Source organism: Papio anubis, chromosome 16, assembly GCF_008728515.1.
Source record: "Papio anubis isolate 15944 chromosome 16, Panubis1.0, whole genome shotgun sequence".
Taxonomy (NCBI): Eukaryota; Metazoa; Chordata; class Mammalia; order Primates; family Cercopithecidae; genus Papio; species Papio anubis.
Window position 1 is genome coordinate 17,893,695 of NC_044991.1, and position 20,185 is coordinate 17,913,879.

Here is a 20,185-nt window from a genome sequence, read left to right on the forward strand (position 1 = left end):
ACAAAAGGTTAGCCAGGCAGTCAGGGTGGGAAAGTCCCTGTTAGAACATAGGGACAGGAAAGGCCCTGGCTTCTGAGGAAACCCTCTGGTGTGGTCAGAAAGGAAGATGACCCGACCGATGGGCAGGGGAGGAGGCTGGAGAGGCAGCCGCAGCTTGTCAGGGAAGACCATCGGGCGTTTCACCTGCAAGCCCAGGTCCCTTCACAGACAGACGACACGTCTTGCCCTCCCCTGTCTCCCAGGAAACCTTCAAGGTTCTTTTTTTTCTTTTTTCGAGATGGATTCTGGCTCTGTCGCCAGAGTGGAGTGCAGTGGCACGATCTTGGCTCGCTGCAACCTCCGCCTCTTGGGTTCAAGTGATTCCCCTGCCTCAGCCTCCGAGTAGCTGGGTACTACGGGAACCTGCCACCATGCCCACCTAATTTTTGTATTTTTAGTAGAGACGGGGTTTCACCATGCTGACCAGCTCGTCTCGAATTCCTGACCTCAGGTGATCTGCCCTCCTTGGCCTCCCAAAATGCTGGGATTACAGGCGTGAGCCACTGCGCCCAGCCTCGAGGTTCCTTTTCACGTCTCCTTACCTTTAAAAAAAAAAACTACCAAACAATGGATAAAATAAAGAAAGCTCACCCACTCTTGCCCCTCAACCTGGAAAATTCCATCCTGTGTCAGCTAGCTTTGAGGGAAGATGGAGAACCTAGGGAACCAGCGAGAAGTGGCTGGGCCACCTGAGATCAGCGCCACCGGGGTGCTCTGAGGGCGGAGATGGGTGACTTAGGGTTGTGGGCCAGGCAGGAGCGTTTAGCATCTTTTGGGCCCAGCTTCTCAGGCTTGTACTGAGGAAGCGGCTTGGGAGGGGTGCCCTACGAGGCAGATATTTCCTGCTGAGCGAGCTGATAAGTGAGCCCTCTGACTAGTTCAGCAGTTAACCCGACAGAGCACAGATGTGGCCTGTCAGACAGAGATATGTGTAGGGAAGGCCTTGGGTATAAGTACATATTAGCGCCTGGCCTGGGTTTGAAATGTGCTCTCCCATCACCCCTCGGCAGTACCATCATTTTTCATCTCAAAATGGACTTTCCTCTTCCCCTACTCCTCTCTCTTCCCCTCCACTCCCCCAGCATCCGTTCCAGCCGCTGCCGAGGAACAGCTGCTCTGAGGCCCATCTCTCATCGGCTGCCTTATCTCTCGGATGAATAATGTTCCCCTTCCCCAAGCAGCAGCCTGGCAGGAGGCCCGCCCCAGCGCTGAGCAGACTGCTGACAGCACTGGAGCTCAGGCAGCTGTTGGAGAGCAGGGCTGCCCCAGGCCCCCACGTGGGTGAGGGCTAACCCCTCTGCCTCCCGAAGACATGCCACCCGAGGCCCCATGGCCCTGGTGAGCTGCAGCTCACAAACTCAGCCCTTCCAAGCACATCTCAGCAGTCCCTAGGTGCAGTTGCCATGCTGGGTGCTGGGGAAACAGGTGTTTCAGACATGGGCCCTGTCCTTCCGGGGCGAGGGCTGTTTACGAGACACGCGACTTGTACCTAGCAGTACAGACCTCTCTACTTAGTAGTTCTTAGGAACATACTGACTACTCCAGGTTTCAGTTATCCTCATCTGCAAAATGGGCTAGTAAGAGTGGAGTGTAAATGCTTGTAGGTTCTCTGCTCACATCCTCTTTGCCAGCCAGTGCCCACAGCGGCTCCAGGTGTCATGGTAATGCTGTACCTGTGGCCTTCTTCATTTCTTGGGCTGATGGTAACTGCATCCCTGAGACAGCTGAGAGGGTAAACCCTCTCCACCACCACCCATCAGGGGGTCAGTGGCTGATTGCTCTTGGGGATACAGAAGCCCATTGCTCTTTCCTCAAAGTGAGACCCCTCCATGGTACTGTTTTTGCCCCAGAGCCCCCCTGTGGACCAGGTCAAGGCCAGAGCTTCTCTAAAACAACATTCCTCCTTGGCTTCTTCCCCTTTCTTGTGGTGCCACCCTCACCCCTTACAGTTTTCCTGAAGAGCACTCCCTCCATGAATCACTGGCTTGCAAATCCCTACTTTAGTCTCCGCTTCTAGGGAACCCAGCCCAAGAGAAGTACCTACTTCACAGGGATTTGGGGTGAGGATGCTCTGAGATCATGTTGAAACGCCCTTTGCAAGCGTCTGGCACTCAGCAAGTACCCAATAGTGGGTAATCGTGATTCTTACAAACCAGTAACACCTGACAGAATGTAACAGGGGAGCTCAGACGCACAGCTTCAGTGGGAGGTGGAAGTCGAAAGCCTTGGCTCGAAGTTCTGGCGTGGGAGACAGTCATCCCAGGAAGGTCCCCCAGAGGTCACATAGCCCAACTCTCCTTTGACCAATCAGGAACCTGAAGCTGAGAGAGGAGAAGCAACAATCTCAAAAGACACAAGAGCAGAGCTGGGACTAGGAGATGTCTTGATTTTTCCCACCACCCTTGTTATTTTAACCACTTTCTGATCCTCTGTTTTCAGTTACTTTTATTTAAAAAAGCGTTGATGACTTTATGTGGACCAGGACTCTGAGAAGGGAAGCCATTTCCATTGTGGAGCCATTTCCATGTGGATCCCCTGAGTACCTACTATGTGCTTAACACCAGCTAGGTACTCAGGAAGGGGTCACAAAAGTATATTCTTATCCTATTGCTGTGGTGTGAATGCCTGTGTTCCTCAGAGTTCAAATGTTGAAATCCTAACCTTCAAGGTGATGGTATTAGGAGATGAGGCCTTTGGGAAGTGATTAGTCATGAGGGCAGAGTTTTCATGGACGGGATTAATGCCCTTGTAAGTAAGAGGCCCCGAGAGAGCTCCCTTCCCCCTTCGACTATGTGAGGACTCAGTGAGAATGTGCCATCTGTGAACTAGAAAGGAGGCCCCCCACCTCCCCAGCGTCACATCGGTTGATGCCTTGGTCCTGGACTTCTCAGCCTCCAGAAATGTGAGAAATAAATGCTTGTTGCTTATAAGCCACTCAGTTTATGGCATTTTGTTGTAGCAACTCCAAGGGACTAAGACACTTAGTGATTACAGAGCGTTTTACTGTTTTCAAAGTTTGTGTTGGTTACCTTTTTTTTTTTTTTAACCAGTCAGTATAGTGATTTTCAAAAAAATTTTTAAGGCATTGTCAACATTTAAGTTATTGAGACTTTGACATTAATATCCAGATTTAGGTATCTTTTGAAAAGTCACAAGGGCCATGCAGGACCCTCATTCCCACATGGCCATAATGGCTTAGACCTTAGACTGGGCCCACATTTGCTTATTCATCACTCCTGGTTTCTCCCTCCTCATCCTCCACAGAGGCTTCCTTCCACTAGCTGCCCTTTGTCTTAGTGGTTGTGCCCTCCTACAGAAAAGTGAAATATACCTCATACTATTGAGTGGCAAAATGAAAGACACGTGAAAGGATATGCCTGCGTCCAAAAAAGGTCGAAGAGAGCATTGTGGACATGAACGATATTCTTATGTGCTTTATACGGAAACAGAGAGTGTGTGTGAGAAGAGAAAACCGAAGAGGCCCACCTCACTCAACCATGATGGTACCTGCTTGGCCCCCTGGGGTAGTAGCAGGGAAATCACATAACACTTAACACTCAGAAGTATGGACCCTGGACTAGGCCCGGGCTACAGCGAGGAATAAGATGAGGGATTTGTGTTGAGGATTTAGAAGCTGAAGGTCTGTTAAGGTGTCTCAGGCATGAGGCATTGGAGGAAAAAACCAGAGTGGAAATGAGGAATGGGGAGTGTAGGTACCAATCCTAGACACTTCTGGAGGGAAGATTTAGCAGCTCTGGTGGCTCCTTACTTAAGGAATGTCAGGGAAAGAATTGCACATGACTTCAGGGTGATGGATGCCCAGTTCCTGGGAGCATGACAGACCTTTAACAGAAGTCCTCAGATCCACTTTGGGGGAAGCTGGTGACTTGGGGTCCAGTCACGTTGAGTTGGAGGTGATGATGGGAGGTTCAGGGTGGTGAAAGGTGCTAGTTGCACGGTGATTGTGCCCACAGACTTCGAAGCCCAAAGACTTGCACTCTAGTCTCAGGTGGACACCTTCTTGGCTGTGCTTCATCTCTCTATGCCTTTGTTTCTTGAAAAATGAAGCTATTGTTATCGTATCTACCTTGTAGAGTCATCATGAGGATAAAGATAACGTAAGTAAAATCCTAAAAATGATTCCTGGCACCAAGGAAGTGCTCTATAAATCTGAATCACTTTCATTATTGCCTTTGAGGACAAGGTAAGGGAAGTCCCTGAATGGAGATGATTCCATGAAGCAGAGAACCAAAGATTGAGCCTTGGAGAAGAGCTGCAGTAAGGGAGAAAACAGTGAAGGAGCTGGGAGTTGGGAAGCAAGGTCGGAGAGTGTCTTCGAGGCAAGGTGGAAAAGGTTTGCAGAGGAAGAGGACAGTGATCATGCCTCAGAAGCCACAGAGAACAAGAGGAGCTCTGCAGCAGGGCTTCTCTAGCAGGGTGCATTTCCACCCAGGGGACACTTGGCAACGGCGGGAGACATTGCTTGTTGTCACAACTGGGCATGGGAGTGCTGCCGTATCTAGTGGGTAGAGGCCAGAGATGCTCCTAATATCCTACGAGGCACAGAACAGCCCCCCACAATGAAGAATTATCCAGTCTGAAAATGTCCATGGTGCTGAGGTTGGGAAACCCTATTCTAGAGCCAACAGGCTGTGAGGTTTGACTCATGGTTCCATCACCAATAACTGCGTGACCTGGGCGAGTTCCTTAGCTGCTCTGTGCCTCGGATTCACTGTAGGTTTTCCTTGTTAGGTTTAAATGAGTGAAGTTATACAGAGGGCCTAGAGCCCCATCGTATTTTACTAGAGCCTCATTGTGTTTTAGTCGTAATTAGAAATTGGGTAAGGTAAGGACACAGAAGAAGCCATCTGATCTGGGGGTTTCACACTTAGAAGTGACCTCAGAGCGATTGTATTGGGGTGTAAAGGGGCTAACAGCCAGGTGCAGAGGGCACATTGGAATTGGGGCCAGTAGGCACAGACTGCCTTGTCCAACAGGCATAGCAATGGACAGAGGAAGGGGAATGACTAGTTAGAGCTGCAAGGCCAAGTGCAGGGGACTTATTTCTCATCTCTCTCTGTCTGTCTGTCTGTCTATCTGTTTATCTATCTATCTATCTATCTATCTATCTATCTATCTATCTATCTATCTATCATTTGTCTTTCTACTGTCTTCTATCATCTGTCTATTGATCGATTGATCATTTCTCATCTATCTGCCATCGCTTTATCTATTATCTATCTACTTATTTATCTATCTATTTATGCATGTGTACCAACCAAACGTTTTAGTAAATGCACAGACTGCGATATCATGAAAATGGAAATTTTCAAAAGAAGAGAAATCACCTGCCACCTGACTACCTCAACAAACGAGTGGTTTTCCATCTCTCCTTCCAGGCCTATCATTTTGACAGTGCTGTAGTCATAAAACAGGTCCTCTTTTCTATTGTTTTATGTCACATGAAATTGTACCATAAGCATTTTCCATGATGTGACTTCATTGTTACATTTTCCTTTTTTTTCCAGAATGAAGATAACCTCATTGTTTTTTTCCTGATTGTAAAAATGCTCTATGCTCTTTTTTTTTTTTTTTTTTTAAACAATGCAGGCAGTACCAAAAAGTATGAAGAAGAGTGTAATAGTTCCCATTTCCCATCTCACTCTTTAAGGCTAGCATTTTGGTGAACATCCATCCGAACAAATCTCCATGCATTTATCAATTTGTTGACTTCCTCCTTCTTTTATGTAAATATGAATACAACCTAACTGCCAGTCAATTTGGAACCTTGAAGTGAAGGGTTTTTTCTGGTTGGGGTCTGCTATGGTCTGAATATGTGTGTTTCCCCAAAATTTATGTTGAATCCTAACCCCCAGTGTGATTAGGAGGTAGGGCCATTAGGAGGCGATTAGGTCGTGAGGTCATCAGCCCTAATGAATGGGATTTGTGACCTTCAAAAGGGACCCCAGAGAGCTGCCTTGCCCCTTCTGCCGTGTAAGGACACAGTGAAGAGCCAGGAAGGCAACCTCACCAGAGACCAAGTGTGCTGGTGCCTTGATGTTGGACTTCCCAGCCTCCAGAATGTGACAAATGAATTTCTGTTGTTTATAAGTCACCCCGTCTATAATATTTTGTTCTAGCAGCCCAAACAGACTAAGTCAGGGTGGTTGTTTTAGGAAGTGGGGAACAGGGCCATGCATGGTTGTACACCGGAACAAAGGAAGCCAGCAAGTCCTGAAAGATACTAGAAAAGGGAATAGTGGGCATATGCAGTGTGTTAGTTTCCTGAGGCTGCTATAACAAAGCACCACAGGTTGGGTGGCTTAACAACAGAAATTCATTCTCCCATTATTCTGAGACCAGATGTCTGAAATCAAGACTCCCATGCCATGCTCCCTCTGAAGGCTCCAGGGGAGGATCCTTCCTTGCCACTCCCTAGTTCCTGAAGGTCACCAGAATCCTTGGAATTCCCTGTATTGTAGACACATCACTCCAATCTCTGACTCCCTTGTCGCATGGCTTTCTCTTGCCCTGTGTGTGTCAGTTTCTGAATTTCCCTCTTCTCCCAAAGACATCAGTCATTGGGTTAGGGTTCACTCTCCTCCAGTCTGACCTCATCTTAACTTGATTATATCTGCAAAGGCCCTATTTTCCAAATACGGTCACAGTCACAGGTACCAGTGCTTAGGACCTCAACGTATCTTCTTGGGGACAACAGTTCAACCCATAACATGTGGGGTTCCCAGGGTGACCAGGAGGAATAGGATAGAGCAAGGACAGAGATTCATGGATTTAGTCTCTGAAGTGACAGGGAAGGAAGAGACCAGGATAAAGATACCAGGATTCTGAGGCTGAAACAAGAGACGAGGAAGCTTCCTTCCTCCAGCAACTCGTGTCTGTGTTTTATTAACCTCCTAGCACTTTACAAAGAGGGCCCCCGGATTCAACAGAGAGCCGGGCTGTCTGTAAACCCCACCGGGCCCCTTCCCCACCGGTGTGCATCTGGCAGCTGCCGTGGGGGCCCCACAGGCCTCCCTCCTGCATCCTGTTGTCTGCTCCTCACCAGATTCTTGGTTGGCTGCCACCTAATTTCTTTTTGGCCTGGGCTAATTTCTTGCAGTCCTCGGGCTGGCGGGAAGCATCACTAATTCCCAAAGTCCTTCCATATGGGCGATTCAAGCCCCTCCGTCTGCAAAGCATGCACATTTCCCCGGCTTGATCCTTACAGAATAGCGATCACCCTAAGTCTGCAGGAGTATGGAGCTTGTTTCATTGTTTTGAATTCCCCATCCCCGTTCGCTGGTTTACTTGGTTCCCTGTGTCCTCTTCCCCCCAGATTTGCTACCCAAGGTTGAGCTTTCCAAGGTGGAGTGTTAGGGAGAGTGTGGAGACAGTTAAGAGAAAACGTGAAGTCTCTCTGCCAGTTGACATGGACGTCAGAAAGTCTGGAGCCTTCCCAGGCCTGGCTGGAATCAACTCTGGGTGTGATGGGTCTCAGCATGTGAACAAAATCAGCATGAACATCACCCTTTGCCAACTTGGCTCTTGGGGACCAGGGGACAGTTACGAAATAGTGGTCAAGTGACTGAGAATAATGAGGCTTCTGCTCATTAACTTAGGTCTCAGGCAAAGCCCAGCCAAGAGCTGTTCTTGCCACCACAGGCCTCAGCATATTTGGGGGAATTATTACACTTCTCCAATGGTTAAGAGTCACTTCACCTCTGGCCTCCAGCTTTTTGACGCTGCCGGAAGCATTCAGTAATCCCCCAGTGACGCGTCACCTGTCCCATCTTGACCGTTAATTATTTCTTGTCCTTGATTTCCTCTCAAGCGTCAACAGCCACTTCTGAGAAAGACTTGGGATCAGGAACCCAAATATTATAGCTCATATTAAGGTTAAAGGTGATATAACAAGAAAACCCAGCTACAGCTTGTGGCCAGGATGTGCCGGTTTGTGTGAGATTAAAGGAGACCTTACCTAGGCACGAGAGACCCAGGTCATGGGCTCAGTGGGACTCCACGGCAGGAAGAGAAGGAAGGGGCTTAAAGGGTTGGGGGATTTCTTTTCTTTTTTTTCTTTTTCTTTCTTTTTTTTTTTTTTTGAGACAGATTCTCCCTCTGTCACTCAGGTTGTAGTGTAGTGGCATGATCTCAGCTCACTGCAACCTCTGCCTCCCTGGTTCAAGCAGTTCTTGTGCCCCAGCCTCCCAGGTAGCTGGAGTTGCAGGTGTGCGCCACTATGCCCAGCTAATTTTTTTAAATGTATTTTTTGTAGAGATGGGTTTTTGCCACATTGGCCAGGCTGGTCTCAAACTCCTGGCCTCAAGTGAGCCGCCTGCCTTGGCCTCCCAAAATGCTGGGATTACAAGCCTGAGCCACTGCATTTGGCTGGCTCATCTAATATTGACAGATGTGTTGCCTCCCTCCTTACCTCTGTTCCCAGCTGGCACTTCTACTACAAATGGGATTTCTTCATGTAACAGAAAATGGTCTCCCATCAGCCCAGCTTACATTACTTCAGTGTCGCTGGCCACTCCTGTCTTCCGTAGCTCAGATACAACACGCCTGAGAATGTTCTCACAGGCCCATTTTACATCAGGGGTTCCATCCTTAGACCAGTTACAGCCCAGGAAAATGTGGTTCTCTGATCAGAGAGGATTTCCCCATGGGCTCTGTTTCTAGAAAAAGGAGGGGTACAGAGCAGATAAAACCAGCACAGTCCACTACACCCCCAACCACGAGGGCACATTCATTCAGTCGCAGGTGTCTTCCCCCTGCCTGAAATACTCTCCGAGCCCAACCCACTTGACAAACCTCGGCTTTTAAGACCAAGCCTTCCAGCACACACTTGCTCACACTCATCCCTTAACAGAGTTGAATCCATCCTTTGGGCCACCTTTGCCCCTTGTACATGCCTCAGTTATTTCATTCACTCGCTCACTCACCCACTCAGTCCCTCCTTTGTTAATTTAACAAATGCTGGCCGGGCATAGTGGCTCACGTCTGTAATCCCAGCACTTTGGGAGGCTGAGGCAGGCGGATCACCTGAGGTCAGGAGTTTGAAACTAGCCTGGTCAAAATGGCAAAACCCTGTCTCTCCTGAAAGTACAAAAATTAGCCGGGTGCGGGTGCACGTGCCTGTAATCCCAGCTACTCCAGAGGTTGAGACGGGAGAATTGCCTGAACCCAGGAGGCGGAGACTGCAGTAAGCCAAGATCGCACCATTGCACGCCAGCCTGGGCAACAGAGCCAGACTCTGTCTCTCAAAAAAAAAAAAAAAAAAAAAAAAAAAAGTGCTTAGGGCATGTTGCACCCAACTCCTGTTGGGTTGTGAGTTTCTTAAAAGCAGGAATCATCCCTGTCATCTTGGGATCTCCAACCTTTGCCAGAGTGCTTGGCCCACTGTCAGGGTTTGGTAACTACTGGACGTCACAACCTTAAATATTGGGGTGACTGCAGGACTTGGCCACCCCCTGGCCAGATGGAGAACCTGGGGTGCTGGGTACAGAGGGAGGAACTGAATGCCACAGGTTGCCCAGCTCAAGTCAGTAATTTCTCTATGGGCATTGTAAATCCATCATACCCTAGACTTTCAAGAAGGACTCTGTGCCTTCTGTAGCAGTGAATGGCAGAATTCAAACTATAACACATGCCTGGTTTGACCTGATATACTGTGCATGGGAAGTGGTTATTTTTCACATGTTAGATCTGATACTCTTAAGAGGTCATGGCAGCCAACTTGAATTCCCTGTGGTTATGAATTTCTTCGTAGTGTTACTTGTTACCTTGTAAGACAGCCCTATAAGGGGCAACTCGCTGTCTCCTGGCTACTTTGTCTATCAGTCTAGTTTTTTTCTCTAGGACCACAGGGAAAGTGATCCCTCACCTTTCCAGTGGCCATTTCACATCATGTTCATTCATTTATTCATGTGTTTATATATGCATCTATTAATGCAATCATTCATTTAAAAACAGTTTTAAGGCCTATTTTGTTCAAGACAGTCAAGTCCTCTGTTCCCATTGAGCTGACATCTTTAGAGAAGAGAACTAGACAGTTAAGCAACTAATCAAACAAACAGGAGAAATAAAATTGTCACAGAGCCATGAATAAAGAAAATAGGGCAAAATGAGGGTTGGGGCAAATTTTGATAGAGTAGATAGAACGATGGCTTTGAGGACAAGGCACCTACACACAGTGTGGGAGAAGAGCATCCAGGGAATTGAAGGAAGGGAAGGTGGTCAGTGTGGCTTGCGTGGCAGTGAGGGAGGGGAGAAAGATAGAAAATGAAGGTGGAAGCCTGGGCAGGGTGGTTCATGCCTGTAATTCCAACACTTTGGGAACCTGAGGCAGGAGGATCACTTAAGTTCAGAAGTTCAAGACCAGTCTGGGTAACAGCAAAATCTCATCTCTACCAAAAAAAAAAAAAAAAATTAGCTGGATGTGGTGGTGCGCACCTGTAGTCCTAGCTACTTGGGAGGCTGACATGGGAGGATTGCTTGAGCCCAGGAGTTTGAGGCTGCAGTGAGTGTGATGACGCCACTGCACTGCAGCCTGGGCAACAGAATGAGACCCTGTCTCAAAAAATAATAATTTTGTAAAAAGAGAAGAAAATGAGGATGGAGTGGCAGGCAGGGGCCAACCCATGTGGGACCCTGTAGCCATGATAAGGCGCTAATGATCTCTTGTCAGAAAGAGAGAAGCCTTTTGAGGGTTTAAAACAGAGGAGTGATGTATAATTTTGCAAGAGCACTTTGAATATGGGATCTTGAGGTAGATTTCCAAATCTGTAAAGACAACGAGGAGCTGCCTGCTACTTTTATTTTGAGGAATCAGAAAGGTTCTGATTTAGAGGTGAGGTTTGGAAGCCCTGGAGAGAGAGAGCACCATAATACCTGGAGCCAGAGTCGAGCATCCCAAAACAAGTCATGGGATTCTCCTCTTGGAAGGTCGTCTTGGAAGGACATCCTCCTTTTCTAGATAGCCAGGTTTGGTATTCTTTGTTTTTCCCATGTCTCTCATGAATTCTCAGCAACGGGGGAAAACATAGGAGGCAAGAGACCTTTCATTATTTCCTCATGGAGAAGGATGTCTTATCCTTCGCTGCCACTGCTGTCTGTGATGGAACCCACGCTGCCAGGGCGGAGTGGAAGTCTCATTGTGAGAACCGGGGTCATGGACAATGTATTTATGTGTTGTTTTTTAAGATGCACATCCATTTAAAAAAAAAAAAAAACAGACAAGCATCTAGTAAAAACATTGCCACACATGATGGATAAAGGGCAGTATCCTTAATACACAGAACTCACCTCAGTAGGAAACCAGAGGCCCTATTTTGTTTTGAATGGAAAAGGATGTGAACAGACTTTTACAGAAAAGAAAATGCAGATGGTTAATAAAAAGTGTTTAATTTCACTAGAATCGGAGAAATGCAAACTCAAACAATTGCAGGATACAGGGTGTCTTTTGAGGGGGAATTCTGTTGTCAAATTGAAAAACAGTATTTTTCAAAAACTGCAGTGCTGGTGAGGCTGTAATGAGATGGACACTCAAAAACAATTTGTGAGATGTACCTTAAAAAGGGGACTTTTTTGGGGTATCTTACAAAAAGCTTATACTCTTTAATCCATTAATCCCACTTCTTAGGATCTATCTTATGAAAATAATTTAAAATAATGGCACTGATTTGTATGTAACATATTGGAAATAGCCTATATGATAATAGTAAATGATTGGTTGACTTAATTATGATATATCATTCAGTGAACTATTGTGTAGAAATTAAAAATTATATTTTGGAAGATATTTTTGGTAGTAGAGAAAAATATTTACACTATACTATTATGTGGAAAACATTAAAATCAACTAATAGAAAGTATGGAGCAATTATGAATGTGAATGCATACTATATACATTGAAATTGATCATTGGATCAAAAATGTATATACAAAAGTTGTTAGGAGTTTCCTCTGCATTGTAAAATTGTGGGTACTTTGTTTACTTCTTTGTACATGCCAAGGAATTTTTATTTTGTTATGCACAAGGAGTGTGTATTACTTTTAAAATCAGATAAAAGTAGCAAATGGTTATAAGTGCTCCCTATTGCCCCAGCCGGGGCAACATAGCCAGACCCTGTCTCTGCAAAATAGAAAGCAGTAAGTGCACCTTATTGCCTGTCAGAGACACACCCACAGTCTCCCTTCATTCCTTCTTCCATCACTGTTGCTGTAATTCCAAGATTCTAACCCTAACCCTAACCACAGAGTGATACGAATACTGTCATACCCTTTTGAATGTCAGCATCATTTCTACAGTGAGACTGATTTTTTGTGTGTGATTTAAAAGTAAGGAATCCAAAAATAGTTTGATCTTTGGCGGTATGAATCAAACAATGTGTGAATCCTCCTGGGGCCCTGTGATGGAGTCAAAAGCATGTGGACTTGGAGCCAGATGACCTGAGTTCAAATGCGGCTCTCCTGCTCCCGAGCTTTGTGATTCGAAAAGTTCATAATTTCCCTGGGCTGCAGTGTTTCCATCTATAAAATAGGGAGATGGTCCAGACCTTTACCCAAGTCTGTTTGTGAGCACTCATCAGGATCCTATCTGTAGAGAGACCTAGCAAATAGCCTGGCATGGACTTGGCCATCAAATCCATACTCTTGCTGCTTTCCAGAGGTGGCTACTTGAACAACAAAAAACAAGACGTGTTGGTTGATTTGAGATCTGCAGGAACAAGAGCTGGAGCTGTGAGGCTACACAGACCCGGCCCTACTGCCTCTCTGCAGCGTATCTTTTTGAACGAGTGACTTAGTCTTCCTGAGGCTCAGGGTGCTTGTTTGTGAAATGGGAGTTGATGACAACACTCACCTCCTAGGGCAGTTGTCCTCACCATAGATAATACATACATTCAGTAGAGTGCGTGATACCTTGCAGAATCTCAGTCGATTCCCTGAGTTATCTGATATATTTTTTTCTGGTTGCAAGTGAAATACATATTCAATGTAGGGAATTTAGGAAAGAGCCTTTAAGAGAGAGAGAGAGAGAGAGAGAGAGAATGTATATAGTGCTTCCAGCCCTTTGACTTGATGGTGGAGTAGCTGTGCCTTTGCACCTAACCGCCCTCATCCCCTACCCTCTCCCCGTTCTGAACTAAGCTGCCGGCCTGCAGTCAGTACTATCATCCCCAGCAAGCTGTGGCCGGACGCCCTGGTGTTTCATCAGTGCCCCAGTGTGGTAACACGGCTCTTGGCTCTCTCAGCAGATCCTTCAAGCCAGACTTCATCCTGGTCCGCCAGCACGCCTACAGCATGGCCCTGGGGGAAGATTACCGCAGCCTGGTCATCGGCCTGCAGTATGGAGGGCTGCCTGCTGTCAACTCTCTCTACTCTGTCTACAACTTCTGCAGCAAGCCCTGGGTGGTAGGTGACAGGGCAGGCTGACCTGGAGGGATCTGGGAGGCGGTGGGTAGCCTTCCACTCTGCGACAAGCCCACTCCCTAGCATGGAGGCCTCAGTAGTAAAAATTCTTATTTAAGCAACTGAACTGAACTTGGATCCTAGGGCTCTTATTGGAATTGTTGCCTAACAATTATATTAATGTTATATTTTATATATTATTATGATAAATATTTATACACCGGGCACGGTGGCTCATGCCTGTAATCCCAGCACACTGGGAGGCCAAGGCAGGCGGATCACCTGAGGTTGGTAGTTGGAGACCAGCCTGACTGACATGGAGAAACCCCATCTCTGCTAAAAATACAAAATTAGCCAGGCGTGGTGGCGCATCCCTGTAATCCCACTGTAATCCCAGCTACTTGGGAGGCTGAGGCAGGAGAATCCCTTGACCCCAGGAGGCAGAGGTTGTAGTGAGCCGAGATCGTGCCGTTGCATTCCAGCCTGGGCAACAATAGTGAAACTCCATCTCAAAAAAAAACTTTATAATAAATAAATACGTATATATTAATATATACATATTATATATTATAGATGTTACATGTAACATATGATATATTACATATATGTAATAATAATTGATCTTTGTAATATATATAATACAGTGATACAATATATACTATTAATATATAACAAAACATGTTATTATATAACAACATATTATGATATAGTGTTACATTATAACATTAGTCATAAAGATGTGCCATATTGTTTTATGAACATTCTATCATTATTGTTGTTAACAGCAGACCCCATTTATTGAGCACTTACTATGTCCCAGAAAACTATGCTACCTGGCACTCATACTGTCATTCGCATGTGAAGTGAGTGTCACGCCTTCGTTTTACAGAGACAGAAGCTCAGTTAAGGAACTTGCTCAGTGAGTGGTGAGGCCAAAACTTGAGCCATCTATCCCCAACACCCAACATTTAATTTCTCTTCTTTTATTCCTTAGTTTCAGTCATTCATTTCATTTATTTGAGTTTCCATCCAAATGTTACCTATAAGAAAGACCTCTTAAAATACTATTCCTCAGCCCAGCATGATAGCTCACGTATGTAATCCCAGCACTTTGGGAGGCCGAGGCGGGTGGATCACGAAGTCAAGAGATCGAGACCATGCTGGCCAACATGATGAAACACCATCTCTACTAAAAACATAAAAATCAGCTGGGCATGGTGGCGCATGCCTGTAGTCCCAGCTACTTGGGAGGCTGAGGCAGGAGAATCACTTGAACTTGGGAGGTGAAGGTTGCAGAGAGCCCAGATCGGCCACTGCACTCCAGCCTGGAGACAGAGCAAGACTCTGTCTCAAAAGAGAAAAAAAAAAAATACCACTCCTCCACTTGCTTAAGCACTCTCAAATCCCTTACCCTGCTTTATTTTTTTCCTAGATACTTATCTCCACCTAGAATGATAAATTCATCCATTCGTTTGTACATTGTCTGTCTCTATGATTAGAAGTTATTCATTCACGCAACAAATACTTCTTGGGCACTTACTGTGTTTCCGGTACTGTCCTAAGTCCTAGAAACATAGCAGTGAACAGCTCAGACCAAAATCCCTGCCCCATAAATCTTACATTCTAGTGAGCAGGGGCATGTGTGGTGCTTTAATACATATGCAATATGTTGTGTGATCAGTGACAAGGGGGAAGATCAAGGATGGAAAGAGGATGGGTAATGTGGAAGCTGGGGGTTATGTAGATTGTGCTCTGTGAAGCTCATAGCTGTCTGGTCTGTGGTGTTTTGCTGTCTCTCTGTGTGACCACCCGGTGGTGTAGGGTCGTAGTTGAGAGTGTGAGCTCTGAAGCCAGATTCCTAGGTCCAGGCTTCTCCACTTATGAATTGTGCTACCTTGAGCAATCCCCTTAACCTCTCTGAACTTAGCTTCCTTATTTAGAAAGTGGTGATAGTAATAGAGCCTTCCTGGTAGGGTTATGATTTAATAGATGAAAGTGCTTAGAATGTGGCTGGCACAAAGTACACACTCAATAAATGGTAAAAATTATCACTGCCTTTGGTACTTGAAACAAGTTCCATGTAGAGTTGGGACACTCAGTACTTACTGAATGGCTACATGCATTAATTTAATAGGTATGGGTAGACTTTACCACTATTGTCATGGCCCTGGTCTCCTTCTCATTCTGCCCTAACTGGGCTTTTTGGCCAATGGCATCCAAGATTTTCAAGTCCCACTGTTAGGAAAGGGTCCTAGATGGTGTTAGCCCTTCCCCACCTTTTTCTGCAGTTACCACGATAGTAGCAACCACCATTCATCAGAACTAACTGTGCACTATCCTGAGCCCTTAACATGCATATTGTGTTTAATTCTCAGCACCCTTATGAGTAGGAGTGCTAATATCTCTATCTTACAGATGAGGAAACTGAGGCTTACATAGCTAGTAGTAAGTGATAGAGCTAGGCCTCTTCAAAACTCATATGCTTACCTGTGGAATCACTCTCCCTTTCTGGACTCCAATTTCCTTGTCTGCAAAATGGGGGACCCCACACACACGTATCATTTTCCATATTTCTGAGTTCTCCTAAACCTTCCAAGTTGACCCCCTGTTGTGCTGCATCTGAAGGCCACCCCCCAAGGGTTTGCAAACCAGTCCTGGGCGGATGCAGAAAGTTCCTAGTTACTCTGTTTTCAGTGTCCAGGCTCTTAGTATTGAGTGACCTCCAAGTCAGCTTGGCCACTCCTTTAGCCACTGGGCATCCACATGGGACCACAAATTCCAGTTGATTCCTTTACCTTGTTCAGAATCTGATTTGCTCTTCTCTGCTTACATCCACCAGCAGCTCTCCTTCATCTTCTGGGTGAATTCTAAGCTTTCTGGTCAGGCCTTTAAGGCTGGTGGTCCGTGATGGATCACGCTTTGACCTCGTCTCTCTCATCATCACCTGCAACTGACACCACAGCATGGCAGCTGCAGAGGGTCTCCAGCACACACTAGTCTCAGTGCACACCTGGAGGGCCCTTTCTCCTTCTCTTATGTCGTCTGCTCCAGGGAATCATCCTGACTCCCTACTCTCTCCCCCTTCCAGGTCCCATCACCCACTATGCTTCCCTCCAGCAAGACATTAGTATCACAGCCATGCACCTGCAGCCTGTCTTCCCTCAGCCCTTGCCCCCCATGTTCAGCTTGTTACTCCGATAATAAAGCATAGTGATAGAGCTCACCTTCGAGCTCTGGAGACAATAGCTAATATCTGGCAAAACAAGCAAGTGTTGAAGCAGGAGGAGAGCAGTGGGAAGGAATGTGGCTTGAGCTGTTGGAAATGAGAGGGGTTGCAACAGCAGAGAAAATATTTATTAATAATAACACCTAGCATTTTAACATTGCTGTGAACAAAGCACTGCCTTTGGCACACTGTATCCTTACAACAATCCCATGAGGTTGGATCTCCAGTTTACAAGTGAAGAAACCAAAGCTCAGAAACCTGAGTTGACTTCCCAGGTTATACAGCTAGTAAGTGGCAAAGCAAGAATTAGAACCCAGGGAGGCTGGATCCACATCTAACACCATCAATTACCATGCAAAGCTGCCTCTCTAGAAAGAAGACATTGCAAGCAAGGAGCAGGGCATGAACATCAGCAGGTGGAGAAGGACCTTATGTGAAATGCTGAGGCTGTAGTAAGTGCTCATTAAATATGGTTGAACTGAACCCAGTGTGCTGCCTACTTACTAGGTCTTGGGCAGAAATGGAGGGGTTAACATGGCTGGATGATGGAGAGGATGAATGTCCAGCCAAGGAATCTGGTCTTTATCCTATAGGCAGGGAGCACCTACTGAAGCTTAGCTCAGAACAGTCGATGCTTGAGGCCTCAGATCAAGTGGGAGGTTTTGCCCTACTGGGTAACAATGGTTGATCAACATTCTCTCCTCTTCTATCCTAGTTCTCTCAACTCATTAAGATCTTCCATTCCCTGGGTCCTGAGAAGTTCCCGCTTGTGGAGCAAACATTTTTCCCCAACCATAAGCCAATGGTGAGTGCCCTTTTTTACTCTGTTTCTTTGTGTGATGTGGAGTGAATACAGGTGTCTTGTCCTCAGTCCCTTTGGATGAAGGAGGTGGACTCTAGGGGTTGTACACTGACCACGCAGACTCTAAGGTGGAGTCACAGTGTCCTGTGGGAGTGCCTGGATTTCCTAAGGGAAATCATCTCTCCAGGTGAAGTTCAGGCAGTAGGGCAAATGACAAAGGTGTACCATATTCCTTGGACCTTGGAGATTTTCCGCAAATCAGGGGACAAGTTCTGGGGGCATGTTGGAGCCAGAGGCTGGTTATAAAGGTAAAAGGTGTTTTCAAGGTGAGATGTTGTTTTACTTGAGCCTTTTGTGGAACCTGATTTCAACTCATATTTTAATAAAAAGCAGTAATATTAATGTTTTATTTGCATTGGTGGTTGAAGGGCAGTGTCCTTATATGTCCTCTTCACTTTCCAATTTGTGAATGCACCTGAGCTCTCCTCTGGGAAGCATTTAGGGCTTAGCTCAGAGTGTGTGGTACAGCCTCCCATTTGGAGGATACCTGGGTGGAAGAGGTGAATGTCTTTTTGAATGAGGTGAAGGGTTCTCCACCTGAAGCCAGAAAGTGTTGTGGGGAGGAGGTCTGAGCAGCAGGAAAGAGCCTGCAAACATGTCTGCTTGCATAGTTGGTGGTCTTCTTAAACTGGTCAAAGGAATTCAAGGCCATGACCCTGCGCTTGGCCTTGCAAGGAATGAGTCTTTGGGAACAGAATAATGAATAGGGTATCCCATAGTCCCAGCTGGGGACTTACTGTGGCTGTTTGTAGAGTCCAAGCTCAGGCTGCTGGCTAGACAGTCCTGTTTGAAGACACTGATGGTTAGGACTGCAGGTTGCAGGAGGAATCACTCTAACCAAGCAGAATTTTCTATTGATGATCTTTCCCCTATATCTGATCGGGCAAGAGTCACAGAATCCAGAACATGCTGGCTGAGATAAGAAGGGCACATGTGAAACCCAGCATAACCCGAAACCCTGGATTTTCCTTATTGTATGCATCCTTGCAGTGGGGAAGATTCAGAGGTCATTATCAAACCAGCCTGAATTTGAATCCCAGTTCTGTCTATACATTGGGTCTCAGGAAAATGACTTTATCTCTGTGAGCCTCAACTTCTTCAGGTAAAAACCATGGTTGATTGTGGAGCAACCTCATTGAGTAGTCGGGATTTCATGAGATCCTGTATATAAAGTGCCGTACCTGGCCTATGGTAGGAGTAGCTTTAAAACAAGGGTGAAAACCTGGAACATTGTCAGTGGCGGTTTGAAAGTCGGGCGAGGGGTCTGCAGCCAGCCCAGCCCATTGACAGTGACAGGCCCTGCTGTAAACTCTGAAAGGAGGTTGTTATAAGCTCTGGGAAAAGGTCGCCAGCTGTCGTGAGACCTCATGAGTTCCTGGTGTTCCCAACTAGGCCAAGCCATACTTGGAATTTCAAGCAGGCAATTGACATCAAGGACTGCAGTTTGCAGTCCACCCCTCCCCACCTCCACCAGGTTGGGATTCTTAGGAAGAAAACAAGGAGAGCTGAGTGAGGACTCCAGTCTGGGGGTACTTGTATCACCAACAGGTGATTAGGTACAGGTGTATTAATAGATCCAGATTCAGCAGAACTAGGGAGGACTCGAGCAATAGAATCAGGGAGCAAAGTCAAGGCAGGGCACCTCTCCTGAGATTCCTTCTGCAAGGGAAAAGGACTGGAGCGGGGTGGGGCCAGGCCGTAGCAGTGCATGGAGGGAGGGACGTGTCCAGGCCTGGAGCTGGGGACAGACTTCCAAGGCCTGCTGGCATGTACATAACTCCCCGTGGCGGTCAGAACACAACAAGGCAAGAGACAGCAGATGTGTGATAGAAATAAAACCACTTTACTGTTTAGAATAAAGGACACACTATAAAAAGTGAACATTATGCAACATTACAAGACAATATACATTCACGGAATATAAAATTCATAAATAACATGGAGGAAAACTGTAAACAGTGCTACAAAATTTAGCAACAAATACATTCCTTCTAGACAGGGTTCGAGATCTCTGGTTGGTTTCTCTCCATCACTTCTGGGTTTCAGGACAGCAGACTGGCTAAAGGGAAAGGCGGGTGGTGGGAGAATCTAAGAAGCCCCTACCCCCAAAGCAAAACCTATTTTCCAAGTTCTTCCGTTCCTCTTGCCTCCAAAGAGTCAATTTGGAAGTTGTTATCACATCCACCTCCCCTACTTTCCCCCATTTCGTTTTGCTTTTGCCATCAGATTTTTATAATGTTTCTCTCTGATAAAAATACTCTAGTGACATGTTTACCTTAGGTAGCCAGAAGCCATCTTGGCTGTCAGCTGTCACGTGCAAGACAGAGGTCTGGGGCACGGAAGGGTAGTGTCTCCTGCAGGCCACAGTTTCCCCTAGACAGAGCTATTACAAAAAGTCTTGTTTCTTTAATTGTTCAAGAACCATGTTGCCACCATGAGGCTGGTCTGGAACTAGGGGAGGGTAAAAGACAGGAGTCTCTCGGTATTACCTACCCTGGACAGAGCAGAGCACTGGCCTGAGAGCTGAGAGCCTGGGCGTGGAGCTTCCTTGATTGGCAGGCAGAAGAGATACCCAAAGGAGGCAGCGAGAACTTGGAATTGTATCTCCTATGGCCCTGGATTCTTAGAAAAATCATGGCTTCCCA

General features: G+C 46.3%; 1 protein-coding gene across 5 annotated transcripts in view; it reads left to right on the plus strand.

The window, feature by feature from the left end:
* The window catches only part of SYN3 (synapsin III), a 543,931-nt gene that overhangs the window by 169,105 nt on the left and 354,641 nt on the right, over window positions 1-20,185 (plus strand). For 3 of the 5 annotated variants that reach the window (XM_017944545.2, XM_009217143.4, NM_001168721.1), the window contains 2 exons: window positions 13,296-13,455; window positions 17,394-17,483. In XM_017944545.2, coding sequence (XP_017800034.1) covers window positions 13,296-13,455; window positions 17,394-17,483 — 250 coding nt within the window. The remainder of the gene's footprint in view (window positions 1-13,295; window positions 13,456-17,393; window positions 17,484-20,185) is intronic. The other 2 variants (XM_009217148.2, XM_017944547.3) reach the window with 1 other exon arrangement.